Below are 20,443 nucleotides of genomic sequence, written 5' to 3' on the forward strand. Positions count from 1 at the left end.
GCATCTAAATATAATAACAACGTTATATTTTAATGTCATACAGTTAAGAATAACAAGAATGTCTTTGGTAGATGCTAGGTCAAACCTCCTTTGGTGACGCATCGATGAGCATGGTTTCGAAGACAAAGTCTGGTTGTGGTCTCATCCAACCCTAGCAGATATCCCCTAAAATACACGGTAGTAGGTAGAAGATAGTAGATAGATCAATCTTTCGACGAGGCTTCGTTGAAATTAGGTTAATAAAATTGAGGAAAGGACTCACAGAGATACGACGTCTTTCGGAGATCGGACTTCGGCCGGTTTTGAAGCTCCGCTAGCGATAATTATATTCTGCGTAGATAATTCAAGTAGAGCTATATTGATCTACGGATTATATATATGTATAAATCTATGGAGAGACTGCATGGTGGTTTACCTTAATCTTTTTTGTGCAAACATCCTCAGTGAGCCTATTTGCCGTATAAATCATATTTTCGCAAGGCTCATCTCCATTAAACGATGGTGCATAACTGAGTTCAAATTGGACATCTTTCTCCGCTGCAACTTTTCCTTTCGACCGATTCAAACGGATCTTGTTAATCCAGTGGGGGCCCTCAAAGTCAAAGGCGATAATGTCGAAAATGAGGGTAGTGGAAATTATACATGCCTGTAGGATCAGCGAGAATGATTTTCACATCATACAGATATTCCGTACCTGTCGTTATATTTAGTAGGTTGACAAGGTAAGTACCTGCAGAGCTTCATGATTTGTTGGAATGACAGCAATGATGTCAAATAGTTTGGAATTGGCTTGACCGTTCAACTGAAAGCAATAATTTTGACACTAATAGTAGTCAGGCGCAGTATTTTCCGTACAACGAATGACAGGTCGTATGTAAATTTTATATATGAGCTGTCATTCGCTTTTACATTGTCAAAGCGTTTCATAAAGTACCACAGCTTGAAGATCAGACACGTCAGAGAAGATGACGCTCAATCGCTGAAGTACTCTGCACCCGGGATGTTTTTGCAAGAGTTCTTGAGCCCAAGAGTCTATCTTCGGAGGGGGTAAAAGGCCTCCCCCGCGGAGGACGTGGACGCAGCAGCTGCAGCAGATAATGCTCCTCCCGTTCGCTCTTCCAACTTTCGGCGTTTTCCAGGTCGCTGGCCGCTGGAAGATGAGAGACAGGCCTTGGCCACGACTGGTGTATTTATTGCCACGACCTCATATCCGACTAGTTGAAAGCAAAAATAGCGTGCATTCAAGGACAGAATGTGCAAAGTATATTTAGTTTAAAAGTATTTCAAAATTGCTTATTGACTTACGTTTGAAAGCATGTTCACACACCTCTCTGCATCGGGGCCCAACAGGGATGTTTAGGTCACAATAGGACAACTTTGAACCACTCAACATTTCTATTCGTATTTCGAGTTTGTTATCAGGTGCTTTATAATAATTCAATCAATTATTTATTATACTCATAGTCTGCGAGTCAACAACACAGTCGGAATGAAACACGTGGGAATTATTGGGAATCCAGATTTTATCCCGGGCCATCGCATTTGCAAATATTTGCAATGTTGAAGTTGTTCTTTTGTGGTTTAATTATAATATATACTTAATTGCTCCTTACTTAAATAAAATTAACTATTAGCGTCATGAGTTGCATTGTTATTATATTTATACATTGACTTCAACTGTTCCAATTTGAGACATTTGCAACAAACTAAATATTAGCTGTACACAGCAAAAACTACTTAATTAATATAGTAAATCATGAATCGAACCAAGATCAAGGTTGCGAAAGCATTTTTAAAGTCCCAATTACCTTTGTCAGACATTGTAATTAACGATAGTAGCTCATTAATTAGTTGGAGGCTTCAACGGGTCAACCCTCGTCGTTGCATGAGTGGCTCACCTATTCAAAGACCATTTCAAAACTTTGATGCAACTAGTCAGTCTTGGTGTCCTTGCAAAATATCTGTCCCACAAGTAGTGCAACGTTTTTCACAAACTCACAACAGTAATTATTTAACCTCTCATCAGAGGAAAGCTGATGGCCAACTAACGGAAGAGGAACAGAGAGTATTGGACGAGTTGGAACGAGAGGAAGCACTATATAAAAATCGAACAGTCAATCATCAAGAGCAGGTCATAGATGATGACCTCTACGGCAAGGATGAGGAAGATGCGTCCTTGAAGCTCCAAGAGTCCATTTCCGAGGCCTACGTTCCATTTGAGAATCAACAAAGGATTATTCAGGACGTGATTGATGAGATATGGAATCCACAAACGGTGGATAATACCCACGTCGTATACCAACCCTCACCCGAGTTCTTGAAGAGTGAGTATTTATTTATTTTACAATTACTAGTTATTCTGAGTCTATAAGTTAATTTTCCATCGCGCAGGAGGCAAAACCGGAGTGTTTGATATGCCCGAATTGGTGGACCTCTTACGAAAAGAAAAGTGCGTTGAAGTGGTAACCATTACGATACCCAAAGAGGTCGACTATGCTGACCACATGATCATTGTGACCTGCAGGTATTACCGATATAAAAAGATAAAGGCAATGGACATCACTAATTTCTTTGTTGTTGCTTGACCATGGGGATGAACGACAGAAGCCCTCAACATCTTCTCGCGATGGCCACCTACGTCCGGAAGAGGTTTAAAATGAAAAATCTCAAGCAGACGGACCTCATTCCTCACATTGTGACTCAAAATGGCGTGCAAGGATGGATTGCACTGGACTTGGGAAATATAGTCCTTCATCTGTTTCTACAAGCCCAGCGTGACCACTTCGACTTGGAAATGTTATGGACTGTTGGTCCAATGTTTGATGACCTTTACAATACCAGAGATCCAGATATTATACAGTTACTCAACATGATTAAATAGTAAGACTATAATATGGACCATCCCACTTGTCAGTTTAGGTTTTAGCAGTTTGTACTTTGTAGCATTAAACTAATAGACAATAAGGACCAGAAAATAAATATGAAATTAACAACATACTTTATTCGGCTCTGATTTCTTTTGCACCCGACAATTAATGATTATTAATGATTATTAATTTCAATCATGCATATTGGTGTCGAGTTGCTATTTAAATTTTTAGTCGCCTTTTAAATATAAAAGGCGACTGCGCAATATCTAATTTATATTACGTATATTATTGTATATGTACATTACCTTAATATCGTAATATATGAAGTAATTATATACCGACTTGTATGTTGACAATTATTTTTATGACTGTAACGATTAATTGGAAACTTCTGCAGCGTTTCGTCGTACTCACCGTCGTACTCTCTCTTTATACATTTACAAGTAATTTCAAAAAGTGTCTATGAAGCAGATGATTTTTAAGTGTTACTATTTTTTTGCTTAGCGTTGAAACCCTCCGTAGGAGCATCCCCCTCCCCGCCCAGTCGAGCTGTAGTAGCGGGGACCATGACCTCGTCCTCCTCCTCCACCCCCATTCATCCCTCCTGATGAGAAAAACATTTGAAATAGCTGGTTTGCGTCGTAAGGATCAACGAACGAACTGCCGCCTTGCCCGACATCCAAATCATGTCCTTGATCATATCGGATACGCTTTTTGGGATCAGATAAGACTTCATAAGCTTCACCAACATCTTTGAAATGCTTTTCCTGTTCCTTCTGCACGGATTCAGTCGCCCCAGCATGTCGATCTTTGAAACAAAAAAGCACACTGAATTATTAACAGGACAGAGCTAGATTATTAACTTGATGATCTCTCTCTTACCGGGGTGGTGTAACAAGGCTCGCTTCTTATAAGCCTTCCGAATATCATTATCCGTAGCTCCCTTTGGAATGTCCAATATTTTATAATAATCCTTCCTCTTTGCTCGTTTTGCAGCAACTTTGGCATTATGAATTTCGTTTCTTAGAAGATCTCGTTTCGTGGGATCCAGTTTTAACGCAGCCTATGTTTCGTTGTGTACAACAAAGATTTTAGAAATGACAATTTTAGCATACAGCGTGCATATTTATAGTTTAACAGACAATGAGATATACACAAGAAAAAAAATTAAATGTTTCAATTGCGGTACAATTACTTGTTGAAAGTGTAAGAAATTACCTCAAAGTCCCGTACGGCCTCCTCGTATAATTCTTTTGCATTGTTGATTCTGGCTCGATGCATGTAGGCTTTGTAGTACGCAGTATTAATCTCGATTGCTCGATTTGCGTACTGCAATGCATCATCATACATCCGTTGTTGGTTGTAAATGAGCGACAGATTAAAGTTAAACTTGGACTCCAGGCAGGTCTGCATAAATACATTTTCAATACCACGTGATTATTCATTAAACTACATCTCAAACACTCGGTATCTTGCTTAGATGACGATGACAGGAATGATATGGATGAAACTTACATTTTTGAGATTATCGTCATCACCACTGACGAGTTTAACACACTCCAAGTAAAGAGCTTTGGATTCTTCATATTTCCCTTGGGTATATAGCTCACTGGCAATTTCACGTTGCTCCTTAACATGTTTCACTTGCTATTTATTTGGACACAAGAAAATACCGTGGTCATATATTTATAGATCATGTAAATGTAAATTTTAGTTCGACAAACATCATTGATTTACCTTGTACAGAACCTTTGGCTCCACGGCATCTGGGCTGCGTTGCAGCGCTCCTCGAAAGAACGATAGACTTTTATCCATGTTGTCAAGCTGGTAGTGACACAGTGCTTTAATTACGTGAGCATCCACGTTATGCCCATCAACTGTCATAATATCTCTAAAAATAGATAGTTACATTAGTTTATAAAATCTTGATATGCATTGTATAGTAACGAGTGATCACAAAGTCCAAATGCAACTTACGTTGCTACATCTGCTGCCTCATTGTGTCGCCCCAATTTAGTCAACATGTAGCCCTTGCGAATTTTGTTGTCCATATCTCCGTTGGCAATCTCCAAAACACGATCGCATAAAAACAACACACGCCGATAATCCTTGCGATTTGTGGAAGCCGTCATATCGGCCAGGAACTTTTTAAGGTCTTGCAGCTTTTGTTTTTCAGGTAAGATGTCTGTCATGCCTCTGCACAATTGATCGTACTGCTGAATTGCTGTCTCACACGCATTCACGTCACCCAACGATAGATTTGCTCGGACAATTCGTAAGTAGCTCTGAAAATCGAATGAAATTAATATTAGTTTAATGCGTATCAAGTTATTTCAGAATGGCATGATAAATTTAAATTAAGCAAATGCTATTCACCTTTTCATATGTCGGATCTATCTTGAGCGACTGTTGAGAGTCGTAAAGTGCTTCAGAAAATCTTTTCATCATCATAAGACACGCAGCACGATTTCCATAATACGAAGCCTCGGTTGGAAGCAGATCTGAAGTTAAAAACCATACACAGAATCGTTAGTTGAATTTGAGTTGATGAAGTCCATTTTAAATAAGTAACTTTACCGAGCGCTCTGTTGTAAGCTGCCAGGGCCTGATTGTATTCGGCCAACTTGAAATGATTGTTGCCAACTTTGCGATGATCTTCAGCCATACTAAAAAGGAAAATATTAAATAGAATACATTAGTACTTATGAATTAATGTATACGATGTATATGAAATTGGATGGAATTGACTTACTCCTTCTTTGAAAGTGGAGGAACTTCAACCAACACGGGAAGATCGTCATCATCATCATCTTCCTCTTCCATATGTCTTGATTGATCCTCCACAATACCCTCCACAATGATATCAGAATCATCAGCTTCGGACACCATGTCTTGATCCTCCTCAGTGAGATCAATAAATTCTGGTTCTTTTGTGACGTGTAGGGGATTCTTGAGAACTTGCTGTTTCTTGATATTATTGGGAGTCTTCTTGGCTTCAAAGTTGCTTTCCAAAATTTCAGGTTCATCGTCATCATCGGAATCTATGGAAGAAATCTCAACCCTTGGCTTCCCAACTCTTGAGCTAAATTTTCTTAGATTAGCATCTCCCCCCGGACCAGTCGTGTTGATATCGTCTTGATCACAATCTTCAACCTCCATGGTTGCTGACGCCCCGTCTGAAGAATCTTCTACCAAAAATATTGGATTTACCCGTGCCACCTCTTCCTTTGAGTCTTCGGGCAAATTTGTGATTATTGTGGCAGGATAAAGTCGCTTCTTCTTGCTTTGTTGGTGGTGAGTAGTCCAAAGCACTGTGTAAAAATGAAGTTTGTACTTGAAGGCTGAAATCGTAATCGTAATGTATATTATGACGCCTAGTTACCTTTCTTGTTATCAACAACACCCTTCGGTCTTCTCTTTACACTGGTCGTCGTAGCCTTTGTTGAAGACTTTTTGAAGTGTATATTTTTAACTATGTTGTGCTTTCCTACCAGAGCGTCCTCCTCTCCTTGTGATGTAGTGGCGCAGGAGAGACCACACAAGTTAGTATAGTCCGCAATTGTAACTTTTCGAAATCAAATATTTCGAATATTTCATACAATTTAGAAAAAAAAACTTTTTCGAGGACTCTGATAGAGAAAAAAGAGGGCAATGCAATGTATGCTGCAATCGCAATTTACGAAACAAGAGCCCTCACTACGTTTGCAGGGATTTATTGGAGGCCAAACTTCTCGAGTGTTCTAGAAATTGGTGGAGGACGGAGTCTGTGGATGCTGAGCAGTGACGTCGAGCAGCAGTGATGGAGCCAAAGGCAGAGTTGAATCCCCCGCGCAAACGTCTCACGCGACACGCAGACAGTGAGCAAACAATGGATTGGAATCAAATTTTAAAAAAAGTTCTATGAAAGCGAATCGAGATCAAAACAGACAGACGACCACACAGATTAACCAGATAACCCTCTCGATAACTGATCCCAAAGTCTGACCGGAACCACCAGAGTTGGGCGAAACCGAAGTTGGTGGATCTGCCTGCTATCATGTTGTCGTCTCGTGCTACGTGAAAGGAATAAACTATTAACCGGTATTACTTACTGGCGGCTGAGTATTATATGCGGTACATTTTATACTCAGATTTGGTAGATTTTAGTTTGCACGATTTGGGATGACTTTTTTCATACTTGAAAATTTCCAGTTGAAATATTATAATTAAATGTATTAAACTGGTTTAGATTGTTGATGATGATGACGACGACGACAAGGATGTTGTGATTGAGCGGGTGCAGGACGACGACGACTTGAAAGATCCCTACTGACTTTTGTGGAGAGATGAAATGAAAGGCGGAGGCAACAGCAGTAGAACAATTATTGGCATTGTCCAAATTCATCATCATTGCAACCAAACATTCCGATTGGGTGGTTCTTCTTCTAATAATACATAACATTCACTATTCAGAATTACATTCAGAATCATAATTTGGAAGTATTTGAGAACAAGAAGAGCTCACTCACACACACACAGGAGGAAACTTTGAGACTGTTTGAAATACCTTTATTTAGTACCAAAAATTATAGTAAGGTGTCAATTGCATAAACGCAAGTATGGGAAACAAACATAGTTGTTGTGCCTGGCGTGGAAGTCGACGTAAGAATACTTGCACATTTATACTACATGCTAATAAACATTTAAATGAAAAGTAACCTCACTTGATAAAGTGGCGATGTCATATAGTTAAGAAGTTATTACCATTTTTAAAAAGGATCTGTGACTGAAGGAAAGTCGAATCATTGGCCAAAGGACAACCACCACGAGTTGGACGACTATCCTGGTCATGATCCAGGGCACGAATCCATGAAAAGGGAGGAAAGCGGGCCCAACCTACAACACATTAGTGAGCGAGAACCTGATGATTTAGATCGTGACCCTTCCGTGCATCCCTCGGCTACCACGCTCTTCATTGAAAAGTCAAAGAGAGCTATTCAAAGTTAGTCATAAGTGGAAAAAGAAGCTAATTAATTGTTTCTGGTTACTTAGTTTGGGTTATAATATAATTACTAATCGCAAACTCTCGTATTTTTGCAGATGGCATGATCAGGAAGAAGAGTATGAATCAGGTAAATAGACATACAGACAAAGCATTTCTATTTTCTACTGCCTGCTGATCGTGCATTTAATTGATCTAATAATTAATTTGTTCTAATTGTTATAACTCAGATCCATGATCCTAGCCCATTGAAGAAGAGCTCGTCATGTTCCACAATTTTCCTGGATGATTCCACCGTCTCTCAGCCTAATCTTAAGAATACCCTTAAATGTATAAATTTTTGGTTGTAACCTTAAAGTTACAATGAGGGTATTCATTATTTCTTCGTATCCTTAGTATTCTTCGTATCGTAAAATAACTTACGAAGCTTACGAGATTTTGTAAGCGTCGTAAGATTTTGTCATCGAAAATCACGTTACTACGCTTACGATTTTTACTAAGCTTGACCAGGGTTCGGAAAACCCCGGGGTTTTTGTAGAAAAACCCAACCCCGGGGGTTTTTCCGGGGTTTTTGGGGTTTTTGTGGGTTTTTGTGGGTTTTTGTAGATTTTGGGGCAGGTTGAACCAGAATTCCTAAAATTATATATTAGAGATAAACTAATTTAGTATACAATTTTAACATGCAATTTTAACCGTTATCATTCATTTGGACTTTTACATCGAAAATTCATGTTTGACATGTAAACCTGGAAATATGCAATGACATTTGGAAATTCAAGTCGCAAATGAAAATTCTCAAAATTTCAAGATGAAGCAGAAAAGTTAATTAGCATTGATCTACGTTGTAGTTTAAGGGATTTTGTTTCAATCTGCCTCAAACTCCTACAAAAACCCCGCAAAAACCCACAAAAACCCGCAAAAACCCCATTAAGCATTAGGGTTTTTCCGGAGATTTGATACCCCAAAAACCCACAAAAACCCCAAAAACCCCAACCCACAAAAACCCGGGGTAGCGAACCCTGAGCTTGACCCCTTGTTTTTTCTTCGTAAACTATTTTACGATACGATGGATACGAAGAAATAACGAGGGTATTCATTATTTCTTCGTATCGTAAAATAACTTACGACGCTTACGAGATTTTGTAAGCGTCGTAAGATTTTCTCATCGAAAATCACGTTACTACGCTTACGATTTTTACTAAACCTGACCCCTTGTTTTTTCTTCGTAAACTATTTTACGATACGATGGATACGAAGAAATAATGAATACCCTCAATGAATACCCTCAATATATTACTAATGTTAACTTTTGCATGTCTCTATAGGTTTAAGTCTCGCAATTTACTATCATATTCGAAACCGCAACTCGGAAAGGGCCATGGATATTTTTGACGAAAGGGTAAGTGTTTGCTTACTCACCCTCCAAATTCAGGTTTGTATTTAGTTAGTTACGTAAGCCTGAATGGAGAAACCCCGATTGGCCCCATTCCTTCACTTACATTCTCTAACCTGAGTGTAGGTAGAGTGATGTTCATGTGTCATCATTTCAGTCAAGCACTTGTACTGAACTTGGAGGATAAACAAAGGCTGAAAAATTCCCCTTGAAATTAAATTTATATTTTGGAGTAAATATGGGAAAATCACTTGTGAAAGAAACGATTGTTGATAAGTTCAACAAAAAACAAGGAGACCTGGATAAGGAACAGAGGCAAGCTGTTTATATATGCAATGGTGGTGGGAAGGGTTGTGCAAGTAAAAAAGGACCGTATATGACTGACGATGTCAAGAAATTTAGATGTCACGTAAATAAAGTTCACAAATCTAAACCAGCTAAAGTGAAAGGGTCTAAAATGTCACTAAAATTTAACAAGTCAATTCAAACTCGGGATGTTGAAGAAAAGAAGTTCATTTACGTTTGTAAAGGTGACAAAAGCAAAGCTTGCAATTTCAAGAGCAATAGTCAAGGATCATTTGATTCACACATCTCTCGGATACATAATGCATCGGATGAAATGTAAGTTTGCACAATTACGTATATATATTATTAGTAAGTACTAAATTTACTACATATAATTGTGTGTCATTTTATTTATTTCAGGCGCACAGCCAATTTAGCAAGAATGAGGCAGTTTGCTTCCAGAAAAAGTGCATCAAAGAGCTTGACATCTGCTATAAAACTAGAAGAACAGGAAAAAACTCCATTATTGGAAATAGAAGATGTGACATCTGAGGACGATGAAAATAGTCCATCATTTCAAGAGTTTGACAAGTATTACAATGATCTTGCCGGAGAAGAAGAAATGCATTTACCATATCATGCTACATTTTTTGTTGCCTATTTCGTTCCTGGGACCACTGATGTGGGATTAATGAATACGTATGAAATGGAAAAATATACAGAAAGATTCACTTTCTTTCTGTATTTTGCAACCTCTCGAAAGGAAACGTGCATTCACCTAAAACAAACCAAAAATAAAACAGCTCAATCTCGCCTCGTAGAGTTGATGAACAAAGGTGCTGTTTGTTATCGACAGGTAAATCAAATTAATAATATATCAAATTTCATCATTCACAATTTTCCCGTAATAATGAATGAATACTGTATTCTTCTCGCAGAATTTTGTGTTCAGTGGTCAAACGACTACTGAAAACAGAGAAAATGCCTTTAAATGGCAACAATTTTGGAAGGTGAGGATGAGTAGATGTAACCTGGCCTTTATTCACAACCAACTCATTAAAATATCATTACAGAATGTTAAACAAATGAAGAAACGAGTGAAACCAGATGGAAACACATGCACATGGGAAATTCTGAATCATGCACTCCTGCGAAAAGTTGGGTACACGACGAAGATAACTCGATCAAATTTCCACAAAGCCAGGCGATTCGCAACTCAGAACAGGCCTTTCCTTCCACTTGCACAACATCTCCTTCCAGTTGATCAATTTCCTCAATTCAAGAAATATCGACTTATTTAGATTTTTAACATTTGTTTTGTGTCCCCGTCTTAAAATCGATTTAATTATTGACAACAACTCTTTTCATTGCGTACAAATAAAAATTCGTTATTGTTAGTAGTATTTTTGTTAAAGTTTTAGATGTACGAGTGTAATATGTAAAAAACGTAAGTACTTTCAATTCTAGACCCACCCACTCTCCAAGGATGGCCCCCCACCTGACGTCCATAACCCCGAGCACCGGCAAATTTATAGGTATAAACTTGGAAGATGATAACGACGTTCAATGATTTGCGTTGTTAATAATATTATGAAAGTGCACATGATAAATATCAAGTGGTCTGGGTTTAGCAATGTTCAACCCAAACCATTTTGTGATCCACGCAGTTTGATAGACCAACTCTTTAGAGAAACATTTTCTTTCGCAAATGTGCAAAATTTAGCGACTTATGTTGCTGCATGGTCACAAAACTCGTTGTTTTTCAAAGAAACTGTGTCATATTACTCTCACTTCCTCGTTCCAATTCTCGCACTCCCATGCGGGGTCAATGTCTTCGCGTTCATGCAGCGCCCATAAGTCGCTGAATTTTGCGCAATGGTGAAAGTGCGGAACCCCTTTATAAGTTATTCATAAAGAGTTGGTCTATCAAACTGCACAAATCACAAACAAGTCTGGGTTGAATTCCTATTAAAAATATTTTTGTCGTTGTAGGTTTGTGAGAACTCTGTTTAATGCAGCCCAGCTAACGGCGGAATGCGCTATCATTGCTCTAGTCTACTTGGAAAGGTTAATTAATAGTAATTTAATAAAAGTATAAGGAAAGTTGCATAAATCGTCGTTTTAATAATCAACTAATTATTGTAGGCTGTTGACTTACGCTGAGATGGATATTATGCCTTCAAATTGGAGGCGTATGGTCCTAGGCTCGGTATTGCTGGCTTCAAAAGTGTGGGATGACCAAGCCGTAAGTGAGATCAAAAGTTACTAATAATGGAATATGAAAGATAAGGGAAATAGATATGTGACTTGAAACATCGAGTTTCCTGTCAATGTTGAAAGAGATTATAATAACGCTAATCTATTCCCAGGTGTGGAATGTGGACTATTGTCACATACTTAAAGATATCAGTGTGGAGGATATGTAAGCATTTTTTCTAAATATTAATATAAATATTAAGTACATGGCTGGATGGATAATGCTTATTTCAAGGATAATTACGTCTCTAATGAATTCATGATTAACAGGAATGAGTTAGAACGCCAGTGTCTCGAACTTCTTCAATTCAACATCAACGTTCCCTCGAGTGTATATGCCAAGTATTACTTTGATCTTCGGACCCTCGCCGAAGCCAACGACCTGACTCTTCCTCCCGAACCTCTGAACAAGGATAGGGCAATGAGATTAGAAGCAATGTCCAACATGGCGATGGGAATTCGTGATAAATCCACCGCACCCACCACCCCCGACACGTCTGGCATGATGATTCACATCAACGGCTTTACAAACGGACAGGTGATGCGAAGATGGAACAGCTTGGAAGGAGTGTCCAACGGGTCTAAGTCAAGTGCTGCCATTCTCTCATAATGCACATTTATTAACGAGACGTACCCTTTTTATCTAGCATTTATAAAATAACACCAACACGCACGTGTACTTTTTTATTACTATGTTAAATCAATCGTGTCGACTCCAGTGATTTTGAGACTATTCTTACTATTACTAGTAGCCAAAAACCAAGTCGCTCCGTTGGATGTGACAGGGTGGTACAGTAAAATGACAAATATTACTCCTACGAATTATGTACTTTTACTGTCGTTTGATCACATTAATTATGAGTTTCTCTAGTCTTAACCTGATGATCAGATATGTGAGATGGGACGGCAGACATGTAGGTAGTAGAGGGGGAGCAGAGAGGATAGTCCGCCTGACTATTTATTACGAAACTGACCCGGCTTGTTATTCTGACTCGTCGTCGTAAGTGATTTCAACAATATGATGCCATTTGTATTACTTGTCATCTCTCGTACTTTTTTGATTAACTTTTCCATATTTTGTGTCAATTTTTTTATCATATGCACAAGTACGATAGAACACACAAACTGCTATAATAATGCGACCAAGAAAGATGGTATGAAGCAAGAATGACGATTACCAAACAAGTGAATGCTACCCCAATATTACTCTAGAGATTATTCAAAGACTTTCCACATAATTTTATGAGCTAACAACTATTATTATTAACTATGTATTATTATACGACTATGCTATTTACTGCAGTATGTACTGTACTACTTATTATATATAACTATCAGTTAATGAATGATACTTTTAACATTTTGTCAAACCAGTAACAAGTAATAACCAAGTCTAGAGAATGAGAACTATGATTGAACTATTTTTTAAGTGAAATGATTTGACACTGAAACAAGGTAGAAGTTATACTGAATTGTATGGTGATTTATATTTATTTTGTCGAAAATAAATTTGTAGCATGATTGAATTTTAGCACAATTGAAATTTGAAGGGAAAATTTACATCGAGATAAGCAAGAGAAATGGGAATAGCATTAGAGTAAACTGGGGATATTTATATTACTTCAATACCGGTAATTTTGATGTCCTGCGTGGGGTGTGGGTCCATATCGCATCACATCCTATCGTCTCGTCACTGGTCAGTTACAGAACTAGCAGCAACGACCACCTTGGAAGAGATGGTTACAAATAAATGCATGATTATAGACACAAATATGCATACAAATTGCCAGCAATTGATGAAACCTCAGTTGATTAGACGCAACAATCTCCAGCCGACTCAATCGGACTCATCACGGCCACCATTTGACAAGCAGAATTCTCTACACGCGATGAAAATCGAGAGGGGCACAAATTGCTGTCAGTGGCTGGGGGGACACTACACACCCAACAGTTGTATCTGCACATTTTAAACATTGATCAGAAATTGGGGGAATCATTGACAAGAATTGAGAAATAAAAAATGATCGAAGGATTGGCTGAGAATGAGAAGGAAGGCCAGACGAATGATAAATACCATTTCCCACGCCACATATACTGCTTTTATTATTGTTAGTAAAGTACTTTAAACTTGGGCACTCTGTCTCGCGTCAACTGAGGTTTCGTCAAGTGCATGCATTTAAATATAATTGCCAAGATAAAATGGCACCCCGTCCGCCTTGTGCACCACCGTCCGTCGCTTGAGAAATTATTAATTACACCCAGGATTGCTTGTGCAGTTGTTACTAGTAGTGTGAAATTGCTTTCGTGCAGACAATTTTAGATAGAGGCTACTACTTAATGTGAAGAAAGGGAATGATTCGCCTGACCTTGATTCTGGTTCAACTAAAGCCACCGATAAGAAAGACAAGTATCGACTGGGGCTACCTTTGCGAGAGAGATGCGAGTGGGGGGACGGAAAAGTCGACAGATTGAGATGCACACTTGGTAATCGGACTGCCATTCCATCTTGGTTTACAACATTGGCGAGAACCGTTACCACCCGATATTCCTCCGCAATTGCCTTTGGGTGGGCAGCAAGATGGTGGCATTGGTCGCACCGTCATGAAACACATGTCGCGCTCCTTGGGAGGACAGTTACTGGAACAGCACATGTCGATTTTGGGAGGGGATGGCCACGAGACCTGCTGAGGACAGTCCTCTCGCGGTGCCATGGGACTAACGGAAGTCGGACACTTGAAGCTCACCACCATGGGCTTTGGGCAACACCTAACAGAGAAAGCAGCAGAGAGGTTAATGAAGGTGACCCTTTGGGAGATGCGTTGATCAATGGAATTAGGAAGGAGGAGAGGAGCAGACCTTGGGTCAGGTTGAGGACATGCGGGAGCACAAAGCGTGGGTGGTGGACAACAAGGTGAAGGGGGGCACCTGGGCTGACACGGCTTCACTATTACGCAGCAAGGTGGGAGAGGATTGCAACTACGCACAGAAATACAGTTGTATGAGAGCCATGCTGACCGTGACGTATGGAAATGAATGGATTCAATATATATGCGATGAATCGCTTTTACCAAGGGATCGGGCACTGCTGATTGTTTGGGATTCTGGGTGGAGGAGGACAGCAGTTGTTTCGAAGAGGCCGAACTAACAAAATCCCAGGATTTAGTTACCAATAATATGAATGTAAGCAAGTTATGAACAAGCCATTTTAATGATCAAGAATGTATGAATTGTGATGATGAGAATGTTGTACCAATCATGGCTGGTGATGGACAGCAAGGGCCACAACATGAAGATTGACCTCTGGCACAGGGATCGGGACAATTTTGTGGTTCACAACATGGTAGCGGTGGACAACATCTAATCGTGGTAGCAAACATATCAGAATGAAATAATATACGAGTCAGCCACTCAACTAATCTGCCATTGGAAAAAGTGTAAGGAATTAAGGGGCGGGGTGATTACTTTGGAGGGCAGATGGGAGAGCTCACGACCAAGGCCATCTTCTTGCAACATGGTTTGGGACAGCACGGAGGGGGGATGAAGCACTTTCGACTGGGCTTGATGCAAGGATCTGGGCAGCAAGGCGGGGGACAACACACCTACCATGCAATTGACGCCTGTGAGATAATTCTGAGGGGAAAAGATAATGGTGATGAGGATATTGAGGATTACTTTTGGGAACACTGGATTGGGTGGACACCGAGGAGGACAAGGTGGCATGGGTGCACAACATGGGCCACATGGATCTATATGCAAATGAAAGGTGCGACCGCGTTTATTTAGCAACTCTACCCAAGCAAGTCTAAGCCATTGTGTGACCCTATTTCGCCAAACTAGACATAATGCAGTAACCTGGTTGACACAAGCTCAGCCTGGGTGCAGGACAACACGGACTGATGGAACATGGTGATCCACAACACTGGGGACGCGGGGGGCACAGGGCGGCGTACCACAGGATGAACGGGCGTTACCTCCGCATTGTCCATAGACCTTGCATAAATATACGTTACGTTCACAGAACCACTTTCTTTGATAATCAAAACCAAGCAGCTTTCCCATTTTAACCTCCTCTTCACACTTTTGAATTAGAAAGGATGGGAACGATTTGATGATTTGGGCGACAAATAGAGCGAAAAGGGGAGTAAAAACATAGGAAATAGTTAGAAAACTTTGACCTCCATCAATCGTATCTTAAGACCAAACAGTCATTGTTCTTTCTCGTTAGTTAAAGAAAATTGAGAAGAAGAATGAGTGAGGTGGTGAAAAAGAGAAACTACCAGTACCCGTTCGTAGCTCGGAATAAATGGGGTATAGCACACCTGCCGCCTTTGGTTGCAACACAACTTTTGATAACACGGGTCTTGCATTAAGCTGTACAAATTGCAACAGTTCTGACCTCGCTAAAAAAATTGGAAAAAATTTATTCTAACGACTGCTTGATCTTAGGACGAGGATGATCCCGGACGAGATTCGACGCCATGGAATGAGCAAGAGTGAAAATGAGAGAAGCGCAACGCAGCATGAAAATGTAATGGTTAGGTGATGTGATGATTAGGAGTATAAATTGTTATTTTTTTTACAGCAGCGCAGCGCATAACGCAAATATACATATAGAAAGTAGCGCAAAAAGTATTTTTACATGCAGCATTATGGTGAGCAAGGTGACAAGCGATTTTAATTGATAATGTTAAACCGTAGGAGTAGAGGAAAAGTGACAGAGGAAAGTGGTGGTCGGAAGGACGGGACGAAAAAATCGAGAAGAAATGACAAATGAAATAAAAATTACGAGGACATGAAAACTAAATTTACGCAAAATTTACGGGTTTGATTTTGAAAAGCGAAAATTGAAACGAAACGAGACGAGCTCGTGTGATGAGAAATATTTGCATAGAATATGAATGCGAGCGCAGGGGTAACAAATAATCGAAAAATTTTTTTACTCACGCCACCAGATGATCCACCACAGCAGGACATGTCGACTGGAAATTTGGGAAGAGGTTGGGAGTTGAGAACAAGAATTTGGAAGGTGGAAGAGGAGAGAGAAGGACGATGATGATGGCTGCAATTCCTGGAAGCTACTGAAGGGCTCGCATTTTGAGTCTGACCTTTTATACTCTCGGCGAAAAGGTCGCCAGGAAAATTTAACCAATGAGAAACGTTGTTACAAAAAGTAATCAACCAATTACAGCTCGAGACACAATTTCGCCACTATCATAAAATGCGTTGGCAGGAGAACCAACCAACAAAATCAAAATCTATTCTCGTGGTAGTCACGATTGCTTGACATTTAGTGCCTAGTTACCCTTAACGGTTGCGACAAATGGTCGAGTTATAAATAAAATATTCATTTTTAAAATTATTTTAAAATTGGTTTTTCTCCCATGGACGAAAAACCAATTCTCCAGCCAAAATATTAAAAAAATAAACTGTAACCCACGACAATTTAAAAATGAAAATTCATTTGTAACTCGGGCATTTGTCGTAACCTTATAGATTGATAAAGTGTCAAATAATCTTGCGTGGTAGTTGTTGTGAAATTGCAAAATTAAACTTCTGTTTATATTCGGAGGCGAGATCCACGTCGTTGAGCAAATGATGGTTGATGAGATGTCTCAAAATGGCCAGGTCCAACAAGACCCTCTCCTCCTCCTCCGGCCGGTCGTCAAAGTCTTTCAGTCTGTCCATACGTTTCTCCCAAATATTGAGAATGAGGTCACAAAAAGAACTGTAATTCATCCCATGATTTGCTTTCAAGATGAGTTGGCACTGCTTTTGATCGTTGATTTCAAACCCCTCTGCACAGTCCTTCAGACTCGTCCATTCTGCAATCTCTTGCTTGACCTCTGCTAGTGCATTCTGCAGTTGATGCCAAATGTAACAAATGTTGGCTCCATTAAACCAGTTATGGTTTATAGAAATCACGTCCGAAACGTTCCAAACAACATGAAACCAACCCGAGGGGACGAAAATAGTCTCTCCCGCTTGTTGAACTACTTCAATAAAGTCTTGACCTTCAATGCCTGCATTTTCAGAATTGTATTGGGGATGAGATTGACGGTTGCTCATCTGAAATCGGCGTTCATTTCCTGGTGGGTATAAATGCCATTTCTTTTGTCCAGCTATATTAACTGACCAACTGAATGAGCCGTACACGTCGGCGTGGAGTGGGGTCCAGGATCCCTTTGGACCCAAATAGACAAAACGATAATCATCATCTTTACTAGACGTTTCATTAAGCCAGTCAGAGGCAAAAATGGGGAGTGTCTCATATGGTTTTTCTGGCGTTCGAGTACCAGTTTCATCATTGCCATGATTCACTAGAATGTGCCAGTCCTACAATTAAAATTAATACTGTCATTGCCCATTTTCGAGATATTGTATATTGAATTACTTAAAAGGGAACCTTAAGTACTGTCACATCTCGATTTCCTTTCGGATGGTCTTAATTGATAGATAATTTAATGTAACTAAAACTTTGTCATAGAACATACGGTGCAAAATCACTTTTTGCGAAGCTGCAGTAAAACGTGTAATTTTTCCAATGCTTTTAACATAGATAAGAGCTTTCGGAATAATGAAATGAAGTTTATAAATAATATATGTACCTATCCGCAATTTTGTGCTGATCACCAATATGCAAAAAATATGCAAACATTGGCAAATTTTGTTCAAATTGCTAAAATCTGCAAAATTTTCTCAATTTGAATTTCGTCGTTTTTTTAAATTTTAACAAAATTTAAATGTTCAACTTCTTTTAAGTATTTATGCATTGCAAAAGAGTTTTCAAGAAATAATTTTTTTCTTATTGCAACAAAATTGGCGAAAATTCTCAAAAATTGAAACCATATTGAAACACAGTTTTTCATGAAAAAAATACGGTGACCAATGCTAGTTTATTTTACTTATTTTTCAAAATTGTTGGCTATATTTATTTTAATTTTGGAAATTTATATCATTAGCTATTAACATATTCATCAAAATAACTTTTCCACACCTCGTTCGAGATTTTAAGCTGTTTTGCAAAACCGGAAAGACACTCATCTCGGAGGGACCCTATGGGGTCCCTCCATTATGGAGTATATATAGAACGGCATAAATATAGGATCCTATATCCTATATTTCCTATCCTCCTATCCTCCTATCCTCGTGTCCTCGTGTCCTATATTTATGCCGTTCTATATATACTCCATAATGGAGGGACCCCATAGGGTCCCTCCGAGATGAGTGTCTTTCCGGTTTTGCAAAACAGCTTAAAATCTCGAACGAGGTGTGGAAAAGTTATTTTGATGAATATGTTAATAGCTAATGATATAAATTTCCAAAATTAAAATAAATATAGCCAACAATTTTGAAAAATAAGTAAAATAAACTAGCATTGGTCACCGTATTTTTTTCATGAAAAACTGTGTTTCAATATGGTTTCAATTTTTGAGAATTTTCGCCAATTTTGTTGCAATAAGAAAAAAATTATTTCTTGAAAACTCTTTTGCAATGCATAAATACTTAAAAGAAGTTGAACATTTAAATTTTGTTAAAATTTAAAAAAACGACGAAATTCAAATTGAGAAAATTTTGCAGATTTTAGCAATTTGAACAAAATTTGCCAATGTTTGCATATTTTTTGCATATTGGTGATCAGCACAAAATTGCGGATAGGTACATATATTATTTATAAACTTCATTTCATTATTCCGAAAGCTCTTATCTATGTTAAAAGCATTGGAAAAATTACACGTTTTACTGCAGCTTCGCAAAAAGTGATTTTGCACCGTATGTTCTATGACAAAGTTTTAGTTACATTAAATTATCTATCAATTAAGACCATCCGAAAGGAAATCGAGATGTGACAGTACTTAAGGTTCCCTATGTAGTTAATTATACCTTGAGATAAAGGCACGGCATTGATGCCGAGTAATCGCTTTCTCTGTATTTTAAGAAATATTGAACATAGTTCTGAAATGACATTGTGGTGCAGTTCATTCCCCCATATTCCATCGAAATGTCCTTCGTGATCTCGGTGACTGGCACTTGCACATCTCCTGGTATTGGTAATGAGAAAAGCGGATATTTGTTACACACATGATATGAATAATTACATTGTGTTTTCCTGTGTTGCATGCAAACTTTCCTCGCAATTTCTTGCCTCGTTCAATTCAATACACCATTATATTCTGTTATGTACTTACGATAAGCGTCTATGAGGTATTCAAAATTGATTTCCCCAGAGGAAGTGACCCAATTTCGCATTGCTGGCCACTCCTTCATGACTCTTGCTGGTCCTTTGACAAGACAAGGCCGGTTTTTAAGCAAAAATGTATTCCAAAAGAAATGAGGACACAATTCCGGGCCATGCACGTCCTCACTTTCAAATTCCACCCTCTGGATTTCGAGGGGGGAGGACGTTTCATCACAATTGTTCAACGTGGGCAGTTCGTAGCTGCAAATTGGTAGAAGCAGTGACATGACAATGGAGATGAAGATGAACAATGACAACAAAAAGCAAGTACTTATATTTCAACCAAGCTCGAATGTACAGATAAAAGAGCACAACTTGTACCAACAGCTGATCCAAATTACGCACGCACGTGGGTCGAACAGCAACACAAACGAACGTTAACAAACGTTAAACTTTCAACGTGCATAAGTGACGCAACAGAA

At 38.9% G+C, this 20,443-nt stretch overlaps 5 protein-coding genes across 31 annotated transcripts; 2 read left to right on the top strand and 3 right to left on the bottom strand.

Annotated features, from left to right (window-relative positions):
- Nucleotides 1-74: 74 nt before the first annotated feature.
- Nucleotides 75-927, bottom strand: LOC110845292 (ribonuclease P protein subunit p30). The gene is made up of 5 exons (XM_035844908.1): nucleotides 910-927; nucleotides 731-802; nucleotides 416-646; nucleotides 263-330; nucleotides 75-165 (listed from the first exon to the last, which is right to left on the bottom strand). The coding sequence occupies exons 1-5, from the start codon at nucleotides 925-927 to the stop codon at nucleotides 75-77; spliced, it is 480 nt and encodes a 159-aa protein (XP_035700801.1).
- Nucleotides 928-1,473: 546 nt separating this feature from the next.
- LOC110842352 lies at nucleotides 1,474-2,997 on the top strand. Its single transcript, XM_022088080.2, has 3 exons — nucleotides 1,474-2,324; nucleotides 2,392-2,524; nucleotides 2,605-2,997. The coding sequence occupies exons 1-3, from the start codon at nucleotides 1,757-1,759 to the stop codon at nucleotides 2,879-2,881; spliced, it is 978 nt and encodes a 325-aa protein (XP_021943772.1). The 5' UTR covers nucleotides 1,474-1,756; the 3' UTR covers nucleotides 2,882-2,997.
- Nucleotides 2,982-6,503, bottom strand: LOC110842347 (dnaJ homolog subfamily C member 7). The gene is made up of 10 exons (XM_022088070.2): nucleotides 6,253-6,503; nucleotides 5,623-6,181; nucleotides 5,448-5,536; nucleotides 5,247-5,371; nucleotides 4,848-5,155; nucleotides 4,608-4,761; nucleotides 4,386-4,517; nucleotides 4,089-4,277; nucleotides 3,753-3,933; nucleotides 2,982-3,678 (listed from the first exon to the last, which is right to left on the bottom strand). Exons 2-10 carry the CDS (start codon nucleotides 6,027-6,029, stop codon nucleotides 3,371-3,373), a joined length of 1,893 nt encoding a protein of 630 aa, XP_021943762.1. The 5' UTR covers nucleotides 6,030-6,181; nucleotides 6,253-6,503; the 3' UTR covers nucleotides 2,982-3,370.
- Nucleotides 6,504-6,616: 113 nt separating this feature from the next.
- Nucleotides 6,617-13,311, top strand: LOC110842350 (cyclin-Y). Of its 3 annotated transcripts, none has more exons than XM_022088076.2 (11): nucleotides 6,617-6,983; nucleotides 7,099-7,511; nucleotides 7,627-7,851; nucleotides 7,950-7,981; nucleotides 8,082-8,181; nucleotides 9,177-9,250; nucleotides 10,997-11,064; nucleotides 11,522-11,596; nucleotides 11,675-11,774; nucleotides 11,899-11,951; nucleotides 12,056-13,311. In XM_022088076.2, the coding sequence occupies exons 2-11, from the start codon at nucleotides 7,469-7,471 to the stop codon at nucleotides 12,393-12,395; spliced, it is 1,110 nt and encodes a 369-aa protein (XP_021943768.1). In that variant the 5' UTR covers nucleotides 6,617-6,983; nucleotides 7,099-7,468; the 3' UTR covers nucleotides 12,396-13,311. The 3 variants fall into 3 exon arrangements, 2 of the variants coding, with proteins under 2 accessions (XP_021943768.1, XP_021943769.1); XM_022088077.2 differs by having other exon boundaries at nucleotides 6,617-6,950; XR_002547337.2 differs by lacking the exons at nucleotides 6,617-6,983; nucleotides 7,099-7,511; nucleotides 7,627-7,851; ... (4 more) ...; nucleotides 11,899-11,951; nucleotides 12,056-13,311 and adding exons at nucleotides 9,432-9,865; nucleotides 9,950-10,385; nucleotides 10,468-10,539; nucleotides 10,603-10,922 and having other exon boundaries at nucleotides 11,522-11,594.
- Nucleotides 13,251-20,362, bottom strand: LOC110842348 (keratin-associated protein 10-3). Of its 25 annotated transcripts, none has more exons than XR_004834272.1 (11): nucleotides 19,972-20,362; nucleotides 19,667-19,824; nucleotides 16,730-18,118; nucleotides 16,069-16,185; nucleotides 15,638-15,862; nucleotides 15,248-15,531; nucleotides 15,036-15,142; nucleotides 14,854-14,926; nucleotides 14,711-14,761; nucleotides 14,210-14,551; nucleotides 13,251-13,742 (listed from the first exon to the last, which is right to left on the bottom strand). XR_004834272.1 is itself a non-coding variant. In XM_035849128.1 (10 exons), exons 4-10 carry the CDS (start codon nucleotides 15,503-15,505, stop codon nucleotides 13,598-13,600), a joined length of 903 nt encoding a protein of 300 aa, XP_035705021.1. In that variant the 5' UTR covers nucleotides 15,506-15,531; nucleotides 15,638-15,862; nucleotides 16,069-16,185; nucleotides 16,730-17,279; the 3' UTR covers nucleotides 13,251-13,597. The 25 variants fall into 25 exon arrangements, 4 of the variants coding, with proteins under 4 accessions (XP_035705021.1, XP_035705019.1, XP_035705014.1 ...); XR_004834260.1 differs by having other exon boundaries at nucleotides 14,642-14,761; XR_004834258.1 differs by having other exon boundaries at nucleotides 14,210-14,761.
- Between the last annotated feature and the right edge of the window lie 81 nt (nucleotides 20,363-20,443).

The sequence above is a fragment of the Folsomia candida genome, unplaced genomic scaffold, assembly GCF_002217175.1.
Source record: "Folsomia candida strain VU population unplaced genomic scaffold, ASM221717v1 Fcan01_Sc001, whole genome shotgun sequence".
In the NCBI taxonomy this organism is placed as follows: domain Eukaryota; kingdom Metazoa; phylum Arthropoda; class Collembola; order Entomobryomorpha; family Isotomidae; genus Folsomia; species Folsomia candida.